The sequence below is a fragment of the Lissotriton vulgaris genome, chromosome 1_1 (assembly GCF_964263255.1).
Source record: "Lissotriton vulgaris chromosome 1_1, aLisVul1.2, whole genome shotgun sequence".
Classification (NCBI taxonomy): domain Eukaryota; kingdom Metazoa; phylum Chordata; class Amphibia; order Caudata; family Salamandridae; genus Lissotriton; species Lissotriton vulgaris.
The window spans coordinates 610997572-611019336 of NC_141685.1; the positions used below are offsets into that span (position 1 = coordinate 610997572).

At 44.3% G+C, this 21765-nt stretch overlaps 1 protein-coding gene across 1 annotated transcript in view; it reads right to left on the minus strand.

The window, feature by feature from the left end:
• The window catches only part of PIGK (phosphatidylinositol glycan anchor biosynthesis class K), a 477281-nt gene that overhangs the window by 379819 nt on the left and 75697 nt on the right, over window positions 1-21765 (minus strand). Inside the window, exon 2 of the mRNA XM_086954133.1 lies at window positions 14912-14965. Coding sequence (XP_086810259.1) covers window positions 14912-14965 — 54 coding nt within the window. The remainder of the gene's footprint in view (window positions 1-14911; window positions 14966-21765) is intronic.

A 21765-nucleotide genomic window follows, 5' to 3' on the forward strand; every position in this document is an offset into this window, starting at 1 on the left:
ACAGAGATAGTCTACTGCAGGACAGCAAATCACCAACTTCAACCAACCTCTATCACAATGATTTCTCGCCAAACACAGGAAGCTACCTTACAGAAACAGGTCAAAGAACTTGAAAATTGCAATAGAAGGAACAATGTCATATATATTATCTCCCTGAGAGGATCAGAAGGGCCAAATTCTCTCTCTTTCTTGAAATCCTTTTTACGTCAGCTATTGAATTTACCAGCAGGACCACCACTTAATATCTAGTGAGCACATAGGTTAGGCCATCCCTCTATGGTTCCTGCTACTTCTAAACAACCTTGAGGAGTTATTCTATATTTTTTAGAGTACACTGAATTAATTCAGGTCATTTCCGCTGCCAAGCAACTAAAAGGTATCTCATTGTCAGGGCACAATATTTACTTTTCCCAGGACTACACTAAGAGTACGGCAGACCAGCGAAGAGACTTTTTAAGTATGCAACCAACACCCCGCTCTCTTATAGCTCATTTTGGGCTCTTTCATCCATGACACATTTCATCTACAGGCTGTCCTTGAAACATGTAGAGTGGAGACTATGTACATTGCCACACCAGCTAATTCATCAAAATAACTCTGTTAAGTGGAGACTAAGGACATCGCCATACCAGCTACTTCATCAAAATAACTTTGTCTTTATTCCCACATGTTTCATACCTAAAGTTGATAGATAAGATGGTACTGTTGTGTTCTCATTACTGTGCTCAAATGTAACCTTATGATATTGTAATGCTGCTAGCTAATACATGTTATTTAGGTTAACTTACCTTGATGTTTTTCTTATTACAGGCATTGTTTTTTCTCGTTGTAAATGTGTTCTTATTCCATTACATATCCTACCGCACTCCTTGCGCCTTGTTCCCCTTTGAGGATCTCATGTACTGTCTTTTCCATGTGGTCACCCCCTCACCCTCATCAAAGTATTTTTAGGTATGTTCTCCTTTTTTGGCCATATTCCTTTTTCTCCTTGTTCAAAGTACTTTATTTTTCTCTCTTTGCTTCCTTTTCTTGTTCTATCCTGTTCTTCCTTTTTTCTTCCCCATATAATTCTGGACTGTTAGACCTGGCATCATTGACATGAGTCTCCCTTCCATGTTGTCGGATTGCCTCCTCTGTCTTGATATGTTTTTGCTGGCTATATGCTTTGGGCACTGTGCCACTGCTAATCAGTGACAGAGTGCAAGTGCTACCTATGTTAAATTGATGTACTAATTAGTGATTTCATGATTGGGTTATTTGATTTACTTGTCATACCCTAGTACAGTGCACCATGTGTGCCCAGGGCTTGTAAATCTAATGCTGCGGGTGGGCTTGCAGCACTGGTTGTGCCACCCACAGAAGCAGCTTGTAAAGTGTGTCTCAGGCCTGCCATTGCAAGGCCTGTGTGCAGTCTGTGACTGCTATGTCGCCTTGGCCAAGTGCACCCACTTGCCAGTTCCTAACCTTCCCTTTGCTTCATATCAGACCCCCCCTATGGTAGGCCTAAGGGCAGGGTACATTGCAGGTATAAGGTAGGACATGCACTGGTGTGTGTAGCTTGTCCTATAAGTGAATTACAGCCAATTTCGTTTTTCACTATCACAAGGCTACTTGTTCTCCTTAAGCTAGAATGGGCAGTTAGATTATGAAATGAAAAATACTTTTTTTATAGCGCAACTGCCACTCCTAACAGAGTCTCTTGGCGCTGTGTGTGACGAGAATCAACTATGTAGAGCGAAACCTAAATGAGGTCTAGACAGCAGGCATCCGATATTCCAAAAATCCACGTCTTTGATAGTTTCCTGAAATGCCCCTCTTGTTCAATTACTCTAAGTTCCTTAGGCATAGTATTCCAGGCCTTTGCTCCCAGAACAGTGGCCGATCTTTCGCCTCTGGTAGATAGTTTAAATGCCAGGACCTTGCGCAGGCTTGCAGTACTGGACCTCAGTGTTCTTACTGTGGTGTAAGGCTTAAATCTTACTGAAAGACATACTGGGCCCAGTGACTATTATTGCATTCTTATAATCCTAACGGACTCAGGGAACATGGTAGAAGTTCAAATTTAGTATGCCTGAACTCAAAATGATAAAATACATCTTTTAGTAAAGTTGGTTTTAACATTCTGTGTTTGAAAATACCACTTTTAGAAAGTAGGCATTTTCTTGCCTAACTGTCCCGATCTACCTCTGCTAGGTTGTGTATTCCTTGTCTGAGTTTGTGAGTGAAAGGGCTGGTGGATTCCAGGAGACAGGCTTTGGCAGTCCAGTGGTGAATAGAGAGATCTGCATCTAGGTGGGAGAGAGGAGTTGCACCTGGGACCTGCATAGGGCTTGGCCTTCCCTCTACAATGCTGGCTCCACCTCCTGTGGTGTGTCTGATGTCTCTGCCCTGCACTGTGAAAGAAGAGAAGGAATCATGTCAACAAGGTGCTCCAGGGCTGTACCTTCCCTCCCCTGTGCTGGCTCCACCTCCTGTGGGGCGTCTGATGTCTCTGCCCTGCACAGTGAAAGGAAGGAAAGAGTCATGTAAGCAAAGTGCTCAGGAACTGGTTTGGACTAGACAGAGGCCTCTCTGCCTTCAGAGAACAAAGGATTTTGGGGTATAAATATTGGGAACTTGAGATCACTTCTGGAACAAGAAACCTTTTGCCAAGGAGAAGAACCAAGGTAGCTGTAGGAGTTTGACTGCCCCTCTGCCAGTGTGCTGTTTGCTGGGTTGGCCTGCAGTGGTTGTTTCATTGCAAAGGAAAGGAGAAGGAACTTTTTAAGGACTTTCATTATCTACAGAATATTCTCCAAGGACTTTAACTGTGCTTGCCTCCTGCTGAAGTCTCAGGGACAAAAGACTTCATCTCCAGCTCCCCTCTGAATTTCCTTGCTGGGAATTCTAACTCCAGACATTTGCGTGTCGCTGGGAGCTGGAAGCGTGACGCATCGATAGGAAGCGTGTCGCTGCCCAGCTGAAATCGTCGCATCGCCGGAGAAACGAGCCTTTGCCGCATCTCCCTGGAAGAGTGTCTTCGTCAAAGCTGCCTGCTGTCGCATCACCGGAGAAGCGTGACGCCATCGAGAGAGCCGCCATCGCATCACTGGAGAAGCGTGTCATAGGGCCTGTCGCAGCTCCAAAGTAGAGTCGTCACAAGGCTACCAGGGTGCCTACGCAGTGTCATTGCATCGTCACATCAAGGGCGCCATCTTCTAGCATCGCAACCGGTTCATCACAACGCATCAAGGAGCTATCTTGCGCAGCGCAAAAGGCCCGCAGGCCGAGAATCTACGAATCAACCCCGCACCGGTAAGGATCACGAAGCATCCCCTACTCTGAGCAAGCATTGAGGCACGACGCATCATTTCCTCTGGATCACGGAACCTACACATCTCCCCTTTTGTTCGCTTTGCGTTACACATCCAGGTACTTCGTTGAGAACTTTGTCGCATTTTTCATTAACTTGAACCAAGTAACGTTTACCATCTTTAAGTAAACTTTAAGTATAGTATTGTGGATTTTGTCGTTTGTGGTCTTGTGTTAAGTCTATATAAAGAATACTTATTTTTATAAAACCTGTGATGTGTCCATCTGTAGTGTTTTCACTCTATTACTGTGTATATTCACAAATATCTAAAACACTGCCTCTGAGATAAGCCTGTCTGCTCGTGCCAAGCTACCAAGGGGGTGAGCAGGGGTTATGTAGGAGTGTAATCCCCTTACCCTGACTTAGAAGTAAGGGCCCCTATTTGGACAAACGTGAACACCATTGCCAACTAGAGACCCCCAGATCTAACAGACTTTTTACTGTATTACTCCCTTTTTATTATGTTATTTTTCTTATTACTGGTTCGGCCATTTTTTTATCATGTTAAAAAATTATGTCTGATGATATGGTTTTGACATTGGTGTTTTGAAATGCTAGCGGTATATACTCTCCCAATCAAAAGGCAAAAAGTCTTGAAGCATCTGTCAAAGCTCAATGTTCATATTGCTTTCTTGCAAGAATCCCATCTTTCAGAGAGCGAATCTGCGAAATTACATAAAGGGTGGGTAGGCAAATTATTCTTCTTGCCGGGTAATGTAAAAAAAAAAAAAATCTGGAGTTATGATATTATGTCACAAATCCCTACATAGAAAAACTAAAGGGACGGAGCATTGACAAAACAAACACTCACCCCCAGTCAACTAATCTGGGTTTAATCCATCACCGTTCTTTAGCTCACTCCCCAGTTCAGACATGGCCATATGCAAATCAGTCTGACCCTGTGCCTCATGGGAACAGCCCAGCCCGAACTGCCAAGCCATGTCTTTCCTGGACCGCAATCAAGCTTCCCATGAACGGTTTCTGGCATTCCAGCTGTCTTCAGCTGGGCTTGCTTGAATCCAGTTGCAAAGTGAGCAAGGGACTCACGTCTGAGCATACCCTGCCAACTTCGGGCGAACAAAGAAAAACCAAAGAGGGTGCTGGACGGAGCGTTGACAATACAAACACTCACCCCCAGTCAACTGATCTGGGTTTAATCCATCACCGTTCTTTAGCTCACTCCGCCACCCCAGTTCAGACATGGCCATATGCAAATCAGTCTGACCCTGTGCCTCATGGGAACAGTCCAGCCCGAACTGCCAAGCCATGTCTTCCCTGGACCGGAATCAAGCTTCCCAGGACCGGTTTCTGGCATTCCAGCCGTCTTCAGCCGGGCTTGCCTGAATCCAGTGGCAAAGTGAGCATATTCAACTGGTCCCCCTTGCTTGTAATTCTGACCTGCCAAGAGGGGCCTGTGATTGTGTTGGGCCTCTGGAGGTTGTTCCTGCTGCTGAAAGCTGGAAAAGCAATGAAACAAGAAAATCGATGCATCTCTCTTCATGTGGCTGTTTTTCCGACGTGGCACTGCCACGCTGCTGCCGAAACCGACGCATCACCTGTCGCCGCCCCAAGAGCAGATGGATTGAGTGATCGCGGCTAAAGAAACCAACGCAACGCCGCTAGACGCCGACGCATCGATCGCCGACGCATCCTGGATTTCAAAGCATCGTACCTGTGTGAAAAGTTTTACTGACGCCATCACCCGTGGACCAAAACTTACCCCTACAATCCAAATTTGACGATCACTTCTCCTGCATGCAGCAGAACTGTGACATCGCCTCTCCAGGGTATCAGAGATAGACTCATCTTTGTGTTCGAACACTTACCATCTCTGCTGCTGTTTGGCCGTGTGAATTTTGTCGGAACTACAGGTACTTTGAGAGAAATTAAGCAACCATAGTTTTCTAGGGGCCAAGTCTTTTGAAACCAAGTCATTTTCTTATGTTGGATTTTTGTTGTTTTGGTCTTGTTGAGTTTAGATAAAGATACTTTCTATTTCTACATTGGTGTGGTGCCCATTTGTGGTGTTATCACTGTATTACTGTGTGTTTTAAGTACAAATACTTTACACATTGCCTTTGGGATAAGTCTGTCTGCTTGTGCCAAACTAGCCACGGGGTGTGCAGCGGTTATGTAAAGTGTGTATTCCCCCTTACCCTGACTAGATGTATGAGTCTCTATGTGACAAAGGTACCTACCTCTGCCAACTAGAGAACCCCATTTCTAACACATTATATTTGAAGTTCACATCCTCTCACTCAATCCTTACACTCAGCAAATATCAGTTCCATTTTAATCTCTGGTCATGCTCCGGTTTCTGTTTATTTAGAAATTTTACCTAAGTTCATCTCTCCCAAAAGATGGAGGTTTAATAACTTTTGCTGTTGGATATCACTTTTACCTTCTCTTTCACTTCTTTCTTGCATGAATATTTCCATCGTAATCATACGGATGACACCTCTTTTCACATCATATGGGATGCTTTCAAGGCCTCTGCCCAAGATTTCATCATTAATTTTATATCTAGGAATTGAAAACTCTCTCTGATCCAGTCTAAACAATTTTTGAGTAAATTAAATACCTTTAACACTCTTATTACACCTCACGCACACAGCATTCATTACAACAACTCATTAATGCTAAGCTTCAATTTTACAATGTATCTACTGAAAAAACGTCGTCCTACCATCTCAAATCTATCGCCAAGTACTATGGGGGTCAAAAGCTTTCTGCAAATTATCTTAAAATCAAGCATAGCATTCCATTGAATATTCCTCTTAAGTTGTACGCAATCCTTTACTCAATATTATCCTTTTCTCTGGAATAATAAACAGCCTTGCAGGTTGAAGGTGGAGTTAACTTTCCAGATTTCTCACAATATCATAAAGCATTCTTATGAAGGCAATCTGTGCATTGGTTCACGCCTTCTTTACCATACACTCCATTACGAGTAGATCTGTATCGTGTGTTTACATTTCACGAATACTTAACATTCATGCAAAGCCTTTAAATGCTTTCCACTCCAATCTTCAAGATTACCTGTAAATTACTAGCGTAAGTCAGTTATACTCCCAGCCCCACCCCCAACAGACTTTTCTTGGATCCACAATTAGATAATCAGTATATACAACTTAAAAACAGATCAATTTATTTGCAAACTAGGAAGATCATCAGGCTAATTTGGGTTAATCAATTGTTTAGTCAAGACCCCTTTATTTCTTTCTCACAAGCTAAGGTACTATATGACTTTAAACCCCCATTCCGAAACAGATTTATAATTTTAGAAAACATCATTTTTCAAGCAAACACCCACTTCAAATCCATTTCTTCACCCACTCCAACACCTCACACTGTTCTCACTGACCTTTTACACCAAACCCACAGGCTTTCACTATCTATTCACACTTACAATGCACTTCTATTGATAGACCTAAAACTAATACTGAATTAGTATGGGAAAGAGATCTTTCCATTACTTTACTCCCATCAACTTGGAAACAGATTTGGATCAAAATTAGAAAATATTCTTGAGCAGCAAACACAAAGCAAACACTCTTTTTCATATACAATAGACTTTTTTTATCCCTGGTAATCTTTCACAAAATTAACCTGGTCATCTCTGATATTTGTTGGACTTGTTCAGCACAACAAGCTGATTTTAACACCTACTATTCACATGTTCTTCAGTTTCTACTTTTTGGATACAGGTTTAGGACCAGACTAACTCTGTATTTCATTCCAACATACCCTACTCTTTTTCAAATGCATTTTTATGAATGTACATCTAATGCAATCTAATTGAATGTGAAATATTGGATTTGGTATTAACAGTTACCTTTCAGCAAATAACTCAAAATTAGAAGGACTCTATGCAATTATCATCTAAAGCATGGCGGTATGCAGTCCGTCACAAACATTAACTAGATACTGCTTATATGCACCTATTATCACTGGTTTTAAAACTAAAAGACCTGTGGACACAAGTTACACATTTCCTCGATAACTATGAAAACTCACCATTTGCCCCCTCACTCAGCGCTCAAGAAGTTTGCCAACTTCATTAACATCATACTCTTGACAACATTATTTTTCGATCATGTACCTCATGCTGTATATTTCATTTCTTATCCTATGCTTATAATCAGACAATAGTTCATATACATCATGTATATGCTCCCCCTTTTTTCTTTCCTCTTCGACATCACTCAATTTCTTTTTGTTATTCTACTGTATTATTTCTCTTTCTTTTTAATTATTCTTGGTTGTATTACATTTATCATAATAAATGTGTTCTTAAAAACTTAAAAACAATGAGCTACTACATATTTCAACAGAAGGGACTCAAGAAACTACTTTTTATACCCTTGAAAGCAAGCAAGTGTGGTGTGGTGTAAATTCCTGGTCACGTGTGATTATTGATTATTGAATCCTCAATAATAACAGGCTGTCCATGCCTTACAGTGATATCTATTGCTTAATTTTTATGTGTATACAACACCCCATTCTCGGAGTCACTTGTGTTCTTATTTGTGCAACGATTATGACTGTGTTGCTATACACTAAGAGCCTTTTGTATTCTCAACATTAGCTGACACTAAAATAGAAAAAGAAACCAGATTTGATAGAAAAGTTGCAGTTGCAACACTGTGCAGTTGTTATTTTACATCCTTACCATACATACATATTTTAATATTAAGGCACAGAGGTGGGGAGGTTTATCCAGAATCACCAAAATCTGATAGAGACTTCTAGTTGCAGATTCCTAACCTTTGAATTTCCCAGGTGTCAGGCTGGATCCAGAAACTTTTGCTGAGCAAAACCCATTGAGTACGAGATCAGGTGGCTCCATTCGGCTCCGCGTGTCGTTGATGACATCCGTAGCGTAGGTTATGACATTGCGGTGCCTTCATAGGCGCCACCCAGGCACGAAGACATCAGTTCTTTTCTTTCAGCACAAGTCAAGTGCCAATCCGGAAGGCGCTACCCCTCTGCCACTTTTTGGCAGGCTGTTTTCTCGGCTTTTGTCGAAATGTTTGAAGACTTCGTGTGGGAGGGATGTTCAGTAGGAAAACAGGTTTGAAACCGTGCAGGACACATTCCCGCACAATGTCAGTTACCGATCCCCACCGCGTATGTCTGTGGTCTTGAAAGCGACCACGATTCGAAGTCGTGTTCAGACTACCGGACGATGGCTACGAAGAACTTGAGGGAGCGGGCATTGAAGTTGCTCACGGCCCAGCAGTCGACACTATTGCGCAAGACACTGAGGAGGTCACGATCCCGTTCGAAGAAGAGGAAGTCGCAGGATCGCACTCGGAGCCCTAGGTCCTCTTCCTTCCATAGGAAGTTATCTGGACATTCGGGGAAGAGCCATAAGAAGGAGAAGTCCAAGAAGACTTGACTTCACCTCAACTGGCATCCGTCGTCGAGAGGTAAGAAGCACCGAGGCTCTAGGCACATTTCTGCGGAGCCAGAATCATAGTCGACTCCGTCCTCCCTCCATTTCCTAGAGCCGGAGCGACTCCCGCTCAAATTCAGGATTTTTACAAGGCCATGTGCCACGTATTTGAGCGGAACAACCCTGTTGGTGAGCCCTCGGGCTCCTTGGGGTCTGCTATGGCCGCATTGGGTTCTACGTCGTCAGCTTCGGCGCCGGTGAGGCCACAGGGGTCCGATCTCGGTTCCCGTTCAACAGTGGTAGTACCAGTGCAACCTTCCCTGACGTCAAATTCGAAGTTGGTGCTAGCGACCTCGCCAGCAGCTGTTGGACGTCGACATAACCCAGGGGTTTTATGTGGTCGCATGAGCACTTTGTGGATGTGCTAGGCTCAGGAGAGGAATTGGAGGAGTCTGGAGACCCTTTGAGGAGACTATGGACTGGTACGTGGAACTTGGGGAAGCCAGTGGTCTGAATACTTCCCAAGACACTGGCATGCTCTCTCCACCTACAGTGGCTACGGAGGAGGGGGGGTCGTCCTATGCTATGGTGGTTAAGAGGGCAGCTGAGGTTCTTGGACTGGAGCTGCCCTCAGTGCAGGTCAGCACTAATCTCCTAACCGAAGTGCTTTAACCTGGGGCTTCCACCTCTGAACCCCTTTTGCCATTTAATAAGGCAGTTATGGACGTCCTACTAGGAACTTGGTCCAACCCTAGCACAGGGGAATGCACACCGCCATTGCCCAGCACCAGGGGACCCAAAGTTCATTAGCCAACACCCCACCCCAGAAAGTTTGGTGGTGCAGGACTTTACTTCCCAAGGCCCATTCCCTTCCGCCCCTCCGGATAGGGAATATAAGAGACTGGACTCTTTGGGGAAGAAGTTGTTTTCTTCCTCCAGTCTGGAATTGCGGTCGGTGAATAAAGCATGCTTATAGGGCAGTTTCTCCCATTCCCTTTGGGAGACGGTAGCGCTGCCACAAGTCCCGGAGGAGGCCCGGGCTGTGCTCTCCCAGGCTGTCCAGGACAGGAGAGTTGCAGCAAAATTCCCCATTCGGTGTGGTTTGGATAAGACTGATTCGCTGGGCAGGTCCATTTCATAGACAGTGGCATTGAGGCGCCACGCCTGGCATCGTACAACTGGCTTTTCGGGGATGTCCAAGCCAATTTGATAGACATGCTTTTTGATGGAACCCGCCTTTTTGACAAAAAGGCAGACTCAGGCCTGGTCAGGTTCAAGGACTCTTGAGCTACGGCCAGATCCTTGGGCTTCTCTTCCACTCCTTGTGGCCACTCTTCCTTTCACCCCTTTCGTGGCAACGGAAGGGGTTTCCAGCCGCGTCAGCCTATCCTAGCCACCGTCCTGCACAGACTTCCCAAGCAATGCGTGGACGTGGATGCGGTACATTTGTCCTCGGAATGGAGGTAAGAAGTTGTCCGCAACACTGCCCTAAGAAGCCACAGCCTCCAAGCTCTCCTATGCTGAGTCTGGAGGACCACATTACTCCAGTGGGTGGGAGAATTTGTCATCATCTCCCCCGCTGGAGATCTATAACAACAGACAAGTGGATCTTGAGAATCATCCAGGAGGGCTATTCTCTTCCTCTCCTTTCTTTTCTTCCTACTATTCTGCCAAGTCAGAACCGGCTGGCGGAGGATCACTTAAAATTGCTCCAAGAGGAAGTTACAGCTCTTTTGGCCAAAGGAGGTATAGAAAGGATTCCAGTTTCAGAAGTAGGCAGTGGCTGTTATTCATTCAACTTTCTGGTTCCGAAGAAGAACAAGGGTCTTCAGCCCATTTTGAATCTACGGACAGTCAATCAATCTCTTCCGCAAAACGAACAAATTCAAAATGCTCACATTGGCTCAAGTCTTGTCTGCCTTAGACCAAAGAGACTGGAAGGTGGCGCTGGACCTGCAGGATGCCTAATTTCACATTCCCATCATGCTGGGCCACAGGCGTTACCTACGGTTCAAGGTAGGCCACTAGCACTTGCAGTTTGAAGTGCTCCCCTTTGGCCTTAACAGTGCCCTTCGGGTGTTCACCAAGGTGATGGTGGTGGTTGTGGCTCATCTGCGCAGATTAGGGGTTTCAGTCTTCCCCTACCTCGACAACTGGCTACTGAAGGCGTCCTTGCCCCAGGCAGTCGTCTCCCACCTTCAGACTACGGCCGACCTCCTGCATTAGCTGGCGTTCTCTATAAACGTGCCGAAGTGACACCTGACTTCTTCTCAGGCGCTCCCTTTCATCGGAGCTGTTCTGGACACAGTGCAGTTTCTGGCTTATCCTCCCGAGCAGCGAGTCCAGGATATTCAGGTTATCATTCCGATATTTCAGCCTCTATTCGGGATTTCGGTGAGGTTGACTCGGAGGCGGTTAGGCCTCATGGCCTCCTACATCGGGTTGGTAAGACACGCAAGATGGTGTATGCGGCTCTGCAGTGGCACTTGAAGGTTCAATGGGCACCGCATCAGGAAATCTCACCGACATGGTTCAGATCTTGGAAGGAACTGCAAAGTATTTGCAGTGGTGGTTAACGAACCGAGATTAGGTCAAAAGGTAGACCTCTCTCCCTACCCCAACCGGATTTCACAATCGTGACGGATGTGTCACTTCTGGGATGGGGCGGCTACTTGGGAGAAATGGAGATCAGGGGTCACTGGCCTCCGGCGGAGATGGGGCTCCACATAAAAAGAGTTGGTGCTCCAAGTGATTCGCTTAGCATTTAAAGCATTTCTTCCCTCCATCAAGGGTAGGTTGGTGCAGGTGTTCAAGGACAAAACCACCGCCTTGTGGTACTTCAACAAGCATGGTGGGGTGGGGCTGTGGACCCTTTGTCGAGAGGACTTGCGTCTCTGGACGTGGCTGGAAAATCAGGGCATTACCCTGGTGGTTCAACACCTGGCAGGTTCTCTGAACACCAGGGCAGACTATGTGAGCCGTCGATGCCTAGCGGATCACGAATGGCGTCTCCAGTCAGAGGTGGCACAAGGTCTCTTTCAGCAGTGGGGAGAACCTTGATTACATTTGTTCACCTCCGAAGAGAACGCGCAATGTCAGCAGTACTGCGCACTGGAGTTTCCAAGGCGGCTATCGCTCAAGATGAGTTTCGTCCCGGGTGGAGCTCAGGTCTGTTTTACGCCTTTCCGCCCATACCACTCGTGCCCAGGTTTCTGAAGATCAGGAAAGTTCGGACCCAAGTCATCCTTGTGGCGCTGGACTGGGCAAAGAGAGTTTGGTATCCAGAGCTTCTGAGCATGAGTGTCTCCCCCCGAACCTGTAAGCTCTGTGCCTCAATGCGTGATTATTGAGCGGCGGATGTTGATGGCTTTTGACCTTCCTCCCGAAGTCTGTAATGTTATTCTGGCGACCAAACGGCCCTCCGCTAAGTCAGTATATGCCTGATGTTGGCAGAAATTTGTATTATACTGTACAGAAAGGTTTATTGACCCTCTTTCTCCTCCTCTTTCTACTGTACGTTTATTCATTCTGACCCTTGCCTAGCAGGGCTCTGCTTTGGGAACTCTCAAGGGTTACCTTTCTGCTCTGTCTGCTTTTTGCGGCTGCCAGACCAACCTTCTCTCTTTAAATTTCCTAATGTAAATAGATTTTAAAACGGGTTGGCTCACTTGTTTCCACCGACGCCCTTTATTATGCCACAATAGGACCTTAATTTGGTCCTCACGTATTTGATGTACGCTCCTTTTGAGCTTTTGCACAATTGCCTCCTCCAGCTGTTGACCATCAAAACACCCTTCTAAGTGGCGATAAAAGGGTGAGTGAGTTGCAGGTGTTATCCAGCGCGCTTCCTTATTTTATGTCCTTTCAGGACAAGGTGGTGCTTCACACCAGGGCATCTTTTTTACCAAAGGTTGTAACCCCATTCCATCTGGGTCAGTCCATCACTTTACCCACCTTCTTTGCGTCCCCACATCCCTCTAAGGAAGGACCCAAAAAGAGTGTTGTTGTTCTACCCTGACCACACAAGAGAGTCCGGGTGGATGGCCAACTCTTTGTAGGGGTATGTGGGAGCATAGAAGGGAAAGGCAGTGCACAATAGAACCATCTATCGCTGGGGTGTTCTCTGCATTAACATGTGTTACGCCTTGGTGAAGAAGCAGCCCCCTGAGGGATTAAAAGCCGATTCCACCAGGGGAAAGGCTGCGACTAGGGCCTTGTCACGGGGTATCCCAGTTCAAGACATCTGTCAGGCAGCGACGTGGGCATCATTGCACACGTTCACTTTGCCAGCTCAGTACTGCAAGATTTTAGTCTAGTTGATGAGTCTGCAATTCACCGCTGGGATGGTATGGCTTGGGAGTCTGATTAAAAGGTAAGTAATCTGCAGCTAGAAGTCGCTATCAGATGAACAAGTTAATTACCTTCGGTAACGCATTATCTGGTAGAGACTATCTAGCTGCAGATTCCTTACATGCCCACCCACTTTGCGGACTGATGTAGTAGGTCTAGGGTTACTCCCATTTCCGGACCCTAGTTTTGCACACGTTTACGTCATTCACTTCGTGCTCTGCGCTTCAGGCGTGGAAAAATGAAAAGTACTGACGTCCAAGTGCCTGGGTGGCACCTATGTAGGCACTGCGGCGTCATAACCAATGCTACCGACGTCATCAACGACAAGCGGGGCTAAATGGAGCCACCCAACGTTGCGTGCAAGGGGTATTGCTCAGCAAAAGTTTCCAGATCCAGCCGGTTGCCTAGGAAATTCAAAGGTAAGGAATCTGCAGCTAGATAGAGTCTCTACCAGATAATGTGTTACCAAAGGTAAGTAACTTGTTCTTTTTGATCAAGTGCAGGAGCAACAAATGCACAATTTAGCCATTAGCCCACCTACACTAAGATTCAAGATAAAGAAAGTTGCTCAGCCAAACAGCTACTATTCAAATACAAGCATTCTGGTAGACCGGTTCTGGTGCAAACAGTGCAGATGGTGCAAAGGGGACCATTGCAACCAGAAGAATAGATTCAGGGGGGGATGTTTGGTGCGTTACAAATATTCTGTAGTAAATAGTTGGGGGCAGGTGCTTTAAGTTGGGTATAGTGAGGTGTTTGTCGGATTTCACTTGGGATTTTTACATACACATGGAGACAAAAACACACATTTGTCTCAGTTTTAAAGGTCTTAAAAAAATATTTTAAACAAAAGATGGAGTACTAAGTAACCCTCACAATCTGCAGTCCTCTATCCCTCCTACTGCTCAAGGCCCCCTCCTGCCCTGCTTCTCATATAATGTATTACAACCAGCGTGATTGTCAGGCTCACACATTTCTAATCTTACTGACTAAGCTACACCCCTGATTGCACCCCCAATTAAGCTACGCCCCAGATTGCACCCCGATGATAATTTCTTCCAAACCGGGGGATGGAAGGCTCATATTCCTAGGTGAAATGAAGCAATATTTCACCCTTGCTATGCCACTAACAAGTATGAGGACAGACAGCAAGGTCTAGCTGTGTCTGTCACTGTGCATCACAGTCCATGGCCGCCTGTGTTGTAAGAAGCATCATGCTGATAGAGATAGAAAGGGAGCAAGTAGAGTTAGGCAAAGAAAAGAAGTCCATAATGGGACTGGGCTGATATCAGGAAATTCACCAGTTCGAAGGGACGTTGATTTTGGTAGTCTCCACTTCTCCTTAAATAAGTATTCCATTGTTGCTACTCTCTTTGAAGCTTCCACACATCCCAGCTGTCTTCCATTTTGCATTGTATCCCCCACAATACAATAAGACCTTCAGGCAGCTCTATGGCAAACCACCTCCAAAGTTATACATGCGAAGTCTGTTGCCCTCTGGGGGTAATCTAAACTGTTTTCAGCCTTTTAGTGTGGTATTGCCATTAATTATTAGCAAAATGATCTACCACTATGGATCCTTTATGTTACTGTATTTTAAGAACTTCAGAGAAATCCATCCAATAGTAAAAGAACTTGTGTCAAAGCTGGCACTCTGACTCCATCTTGCCTATGCACATGTTCATCGCAGGTGCTCTACATATACTTATCAATGTAATGATCAATTACCACCGGGTACTCTGGCACACAGTTCCCAAGAAAAACAGAGTAAAACAAGTTCTATAACCGTTTCTGTACTAGGGAATACTTACTAAAACTGCCCAGTTGTTTGTATGCCCACTTCGGAATAACTGTTGTGTTCGATACTGCAAACAGAAAAAAGTGGAAAATATGAACCAGTACGTTACTGATAGGGTTGTAATTGTTTTAAAAATAAACAATTATCCAGATGAAAAAGTACACATGTCTAATGAAAGTGAGAACATTTATGTGTCTTTATTTACAAAAGTAATAACCATATTTACAGCATAATATTCAAAATGACAACGTGAACATGGTAAATAAAAACAAATCAAAGCCCACTTAGAGTAAAATAAACAGAGTGTGGGTCATGGTGAAGCAGTGTGACTAAGCACTTAAGACATATATACATAGACATATGAAGAGAAGATGAAATCCTCTAAATAGAAAGCTGAATCAGAACTGAAAGGTGAAAGACAGCAGTAATCTTTTTTACAAATTAGGTCGACTGCAAAATATTTTGAAAGGACATTCAAACTGGCATGATGTATTCTTCAGGAGCATGCACATACTGGTACTACGCGGATATTGACAAGGTTTGAGGAACCAATTTTAGATCGGGTTGACATATAAGAAACGGGTACTGAAACATTATGTCAATTTAATACTTCTCTCCTCATAAACCTCTCCTGGTAGTGCAACACATCTATGATATGCTCCTTGTAAAGAGCCATGAATATTAGGAATTGCAGTGAAACAAAGTTTGAAGGAACGTTTCATCACACATATAAGTGCAAAAATCATAAAGCAATACGAGTGGGATACAGATACCTGCAATTCAGATATAATACATGGGATTCAGTTACCCATGTATAAACGGCAGTCACAATTTTTTTTATAGTATTATATTTTATCTACTTTTCATATGACGCACCAAGTCGCCGAATATATTGAAAAGATATCAGAACTTTTTTTATAATGCATAAAGTAACCCCTGCCATACATTATAAGGCAATTGAAAGTCATTGAGGAGCTCCATCACTATATAGAGGAAGGCGTTTGAAGGAAGATTCTTCATTTATAAGGTCAGGGAACCGAGAGGAACACATCAAAAACAGGTTTCAGATGTGTTTAAGTTTGGACTAGAGGTTTTATTTGTATTCTTCATGTTTGAAAACATGCTTGCTCTTTCATATGAAAGAGCTACTCACCAAGTTTTTAAGTGGTTTGTGGAAAAGGTGATGGTGTGACCATGTATTATATGGAATAAAGTACCCCCTGGCGTACATGGTAAGGATATTCCAAGTTACCTTGGAGTTCTATAACCTTATAAACGAAACAGCCTTCTGCCTCATTCCTATAAATATGGTTATGGAACCCCTGAGTGATTTGCAATATACTCATAATGTACGCCAAAGGATTTATCCCTTCTATTATGCTGTACACATGTTTAAATGTCTACAAATCAATACAGCTAAACTAGTAAGATTACAGAGTAATACTTTAATGATTAGAATGACCATGTCTACTTGAATACAGGCTAACTGCCATCATAAACGGCAGGACCGTATGTCACAGGTGTTGACATTTAATGTAACCACAGTGAATTCTAATACATGTAGTCTTTCAAAATGCATTTTGATATATTCACTGATGTCATTATGGGCAATATTAATGAGGTCTCTTGATAGGTTTCACAATCATTACTGATTAGAGGAAACAAAATGTACCTTTTTCAGGGTAGGCCTTCAAGCGATGTCTTAACCAAAATGCACTCCAACCCACTTATGCATGCTGAAAATCAACCTCCCTCCACCCTACCCCCAACCCCATCCCAGAGGTTGGTCATGCTCTCACATAATAATATTCAAATTTTTGCAGGTGTTCACATTTATTGAGACCCCAACCCATTCTGGTGCATGTAGACTTCTAACTTGCTTTTACACACATTCCTCGTAGCCATTGTGGATAATATCAAGGACTTAGCTCCTGACACACATCTCATCATCTTTATCTCCACCAGCATGATCAACTAAAAGGCTGGGCATCACCATTGGCAGCGATCTGTTGCTGAAAGCCCAGATTGGGACAGTGGTCTCTTCCTGCTTCTTCCAGCTGCGTAGGACCAGGAAGATTAGTAGATGTTTCACCACTGAGGCCCTGACCCAAGTTGTGCTGGCTTTGGTCAGCTCTCGTAGGACTACACCAACTCACTCTACGTGGGCATCCTGGCATATCAACTAAAACAGCTGCAACTAGTGTAAAATCAGGCGGCCAGACTGATTTACCATTAGCCCAAATGGCACCATGTTATGCCATTAATGGTCAGACTTCACAGACTTCCAGTAGCCAAACTATGCACATTCAAGCTGGGGTGCATCACTTTTAAGGCTCGTCATGGCAGCAGTCCAGAATTTATACACTCCCGGATTTAGCGCTATGTTCCTATTGGGGGATTTTAGGTATTCCCATCTGAGTTTGTTGGTCATCCGTCTTCAAAATGGAAGAAATACAGGGGACTAAGATTTGCAGTCCTGGCTCCTGAATTCTGGAATTCTCTCCTTTTGGAGATTCATTCTTTGATCTCTTTTGCTTCTTTTAGGAAACAGTTAAAGACCTGGCTGTTCCAACAGTCATATGGCTAAATCTCCTTTGCAGCAGTTTCTCCTGGACTTCAGCACCATGAAACTACTTGGTGTACGTGCGCTATATAAGAACCTTCAACATAACATAACATAACATTGATCATCAGTTGCACTGAGTTTGGCATTTTTCAAGTAGCATAATGTACTAGAACATGAGAATTTGATCTATTGAAAATGAAGACTGATTTAATGCAAGATCTCTGAAATATAAAACAATATCCACCGTGTAATCAAGGGAGGAGGAAGGGCCTTTAAAGACAAGGTATGCACCCGAAAGTCTTTAATGCTTATTTGCAGTGTCATTCCCAATGTTAATTTTTTATCTGCAATGAGTTTAGCCATGTTTTTATTAGATAAGATTAGGAGACTCCAATATCTAATTCTACAAACATTATTTTATCAAACTAAAAATAAATAAGGGAGTACAAGAGAAATAAATATTCTTTGCTCTAACAGTATATTAACACCTTCCCTCACTCACAAAATTGGTGCCTACTGATGGAGAAGTCCGATACAATGTTTTTTATTTTTGCTTAAACCAGTAGTTTACCTCTCATGTTGTAAATGCCACCTCCTAAGTTTTCCACAGTCTTCAAACACAGACACCTGAACCGCCCTTTCTTTTCAGAAATAAATACATTGTCGCGCAATGACCTGGGGTCGGTGGGGGCTGAGGTGAAGGAGGCAGCAGTTATGTGTTAACGGATGAGCTCTGCTGTGAAAAACAAGCTTGCAGAGGGTTCCCAGAAGTTCCCAGTCCCCTCCTCGGGTACCAGTGCCAGAGGGAGGAAACAAAGATTACAATATAAATGCATGTAGCCACTGAAACAAGGAGCATGAGAATGGGTTCGGACAGGTCAAGCTGCAAGGGTGTTGCCGTGGCATATTTAGGTGTTAAAAGCCTTATGAAATAAAGTCCGAAATTACGAGCTGGATAGGGAAACTGTATGAAACATACAATTTGTTTCTAAAGTAAACAAGCACTGTGAAAGTATCCACACATCTTGAGGCAAACCCCTACCTTAAAAGAACACACTTGCGTGCTTCAAGGCGAAGGCAGAAAGAACAGAAAGAAAAAGTAGTGCACCAAAACAAAACATGTGGCCACTAGTGAAATGATCATTGTAGCAGGGTCAATTGCCTGGGCTGTAACAAACCGGCCACAAGGTGGGACAAATGCACACTGTTCACCAATGACAGCAATACAATTTGGAAAGGCTGACCAAATAACCAATAAGAAGTGGTAGGAGTGTTTAAACTCCACAGAGGGATTACTTCATGCCTCGCAGAGCAGCGCATGTGCACAGGCTCTAGGCTCGACCTAAAAAGGCTGTGGTTTAAGAGGCCAGAGACAATGAAGAGATTTAGAATCACTCTTTCCCCAGGCCCTTCAAAAAGTAAGCAGAAAGATGACCAACTTAGCCCAACAGCTACATTGTATGCCATGGATGAGCCTGGGCAGATCATAAAAGATTGGCTAGGTTGCAGAAGAAACTAGTTACATACCTGTACACTATGGTTCTCCAGTATTATCTTTCACAGATTCACATGCTTGTATCTTCCCCGTCATCATGGTGGGAGTCTCAAGGTAACAGAATGACCAAAGCAGTATCATAGAGAAAAAAACTGCATAGAAAATTCCATGAGGAATGACATAATTTGGTAACCAGACCTCCTTATTGTTTGGTCCAACACTCTGACATCACACTCCCCAGCAGAGCTCTCCTACTGGAGATTTCCAACCGCTTTCCTGTGAGAAGGAGTCTCCCTGAGCTTTGCTCAGTTTGTTCCTGAGTGAACTTTTGACCTTTTCAACTGTCAAATTTTCTTCTGGATTTAAGGTACTGTACACCATCTAGTATCTTACTATGGCTGAAAGCTCTAAAGAGAGGCTTTTCAGGCCCTGCAGATCCTGTGGAAAAGCTAGGCTTTTTTCTGAAGATCCACATAAGGACTGCCTATACTGCCTTCACCCCAAACATGTAGCTAAGGACTGCAAACACTGCAGAACCTTTTCAGCTAAAACTTTGAGGGCTAGAGAGGCACGTCTTCTGTTGTGGCTTCAGAAGAAGAAGGCCACCTCCAATTCAGAGGAGGAATCCACGAACCAGTCTTCTAAAAAGAGGAAGTCTTACACTTCAGAAGAATCTGTGGATCCTAAGAAACAGAAAACTAAGGGAAAAGAGACCTCTTCATCATCTCTCCCTCAGACTCCTCTGAAGAAATCCTCAGCTTCAAGAGGAGTGTCTTCTGCTCCGCTGACGAAGACTGTGGTGTCTCCAGTTTTAGTTCCTGTGAAGACGTCGACGACAACATCGTCGACCTGACTACATCGTCGACGACGACTACCTCTACGACGACTGTGACGTTGACGGCAGTGATAAAGACTACACCGTCGATTATGACGACTCCGTCGACGGGACGAGTTACATCCCCGTCGACGAGCTCGTCGACGACTACACCGTCGACGGCAGTTCCGTCAACGACTTCGTCGACGACCATTCGAACCTCGACGAATGGTGCTTCGTCGACGGCGGCTAGGTCCATCGACGATGGCTTTTAAGTCACCAAAGTCGAAGACTATGATCTCTATCAGATCTTTCCACTTGTCGAGGGGCTCGTCGACGGTAAAGAAATCCTCTGAATTTACGGCATGGACAAAAATTTCTCCGCTGCCTCAGTCAAATTTGCTTGAAATGCAGGAGTCAGATGATAAGGAGTCTTCAGGAATGGCCTACAGTCCCTCTCAGCTGCAGATTAAGAGTCAAGACACTGATGAGGAAGAAGGCCAGGAGGTTCAAGAGGTCCATTCCTTTAAGGATCGTCCTCAAGCAAAATCAAAAAGATATGAGTCATTTCAAGAGACCTAGGACTATGAGGAAGAGAAGGAACAACAACCTAATGAGAGGGAAGAATCCATCTCAATGCCTATCTCTCTGGTGACGGACTTACATCACATGATCAACTATTACCGCAGTTTTCCTGAATCTAATGCCCCCGCTGCAAGCGCTACAGTCATACCTGCACAGGTGCCAGTAGCCCATCCTGCACCTGCAGTGAAAAAATTGCGATCTCTGCCAGTTGTCACAATACGAAATGACTTTACAGGGAGTGATGGAGATGAGCAGCCTGAGGAAGGAGAACTTCTTCATGACACCCCAGTAGGTGTAGAATGGAATGAATAAGTTTTGCCAACAACACCTTCTCCATCACCTTCTCCTGTGAACTCTCCTCCACAGGACATCGGAGGATTCCATGATATTATGGAGAAAGCAGCTAAAAGATTTGAGCACCAGATGCCAGTACAGGAAACAGAATGTTTCCTATATGATTTTAAAGAAGATTCAAGAAAGTCGACTAGATCAATCCCAATCATCCAACATATCTGGGATGATGGTCCGAAAATCCTGAAAACACCAGCATCGGTGGCGGCTTTGGTGCCTAGAATTGAAAAGAAATACTGGGCGCTAGAATCTTCACCTGCGTGTTTGATCGGACACCCACACCCAGAATCGGTGGTAATGCAGGCAGCACAGAGACACTCTAAAAATCCTGTCTCCACATCTGTAGCTCCCCCTAATGAGGAAGGAAGACAAAGGGATGGAGCAGGGTAGCGGTTTGCAATAATGGCAGCATCTACCATCAAAGCGGCAAATGCTATGGCTCTCATCAGTCGCTATAGCAGACAGATGTGGTCCGATTTAGCGCCTCTGTTGGCTCACCTGCCAGAGGATAAAAAAGCATGAAGATACAAGCATGTGAATCTATTAAAGATTCAATACTGGAGAATTGATTAGGACATCAGAGATATTTCATAGGTGTATGTTCTAGGCCCACAGTTGATGGAAACATCTTGCTTACCTCAGAAAAGGTCTCACATCAGAATGGTTTACAAGTGTCCTAATTTGCATAGTTTGTGTCCACAATAAATGAACTTAATGAATTCTTAAACAGAACTTACTCAGTATAACTGTCCTGCTTCCTAAAATCTCCACCATTGCAATGAAATCCCAACACAATAAATCCAGGGTTATTAGGACTATTAAGCATTGGGCTAAATGTGTTTCCTGCTATCAGGTGGTCATCCCTTGTATGTAGAGCTCACCACTGGCAAAAGTTGGGCAACCGACTGCCTCCTTGCGATAGGATAGTCCTGCCTGACCCTCGGGAACTCCCTATCACATACACTGGCCACCCTCAGCCCACAAAGAGGTCCCTCCTGCCATACAAAGATCACATATGGTTTCCTGGCAACATGTGAGCACACAAGGCCGAAACTG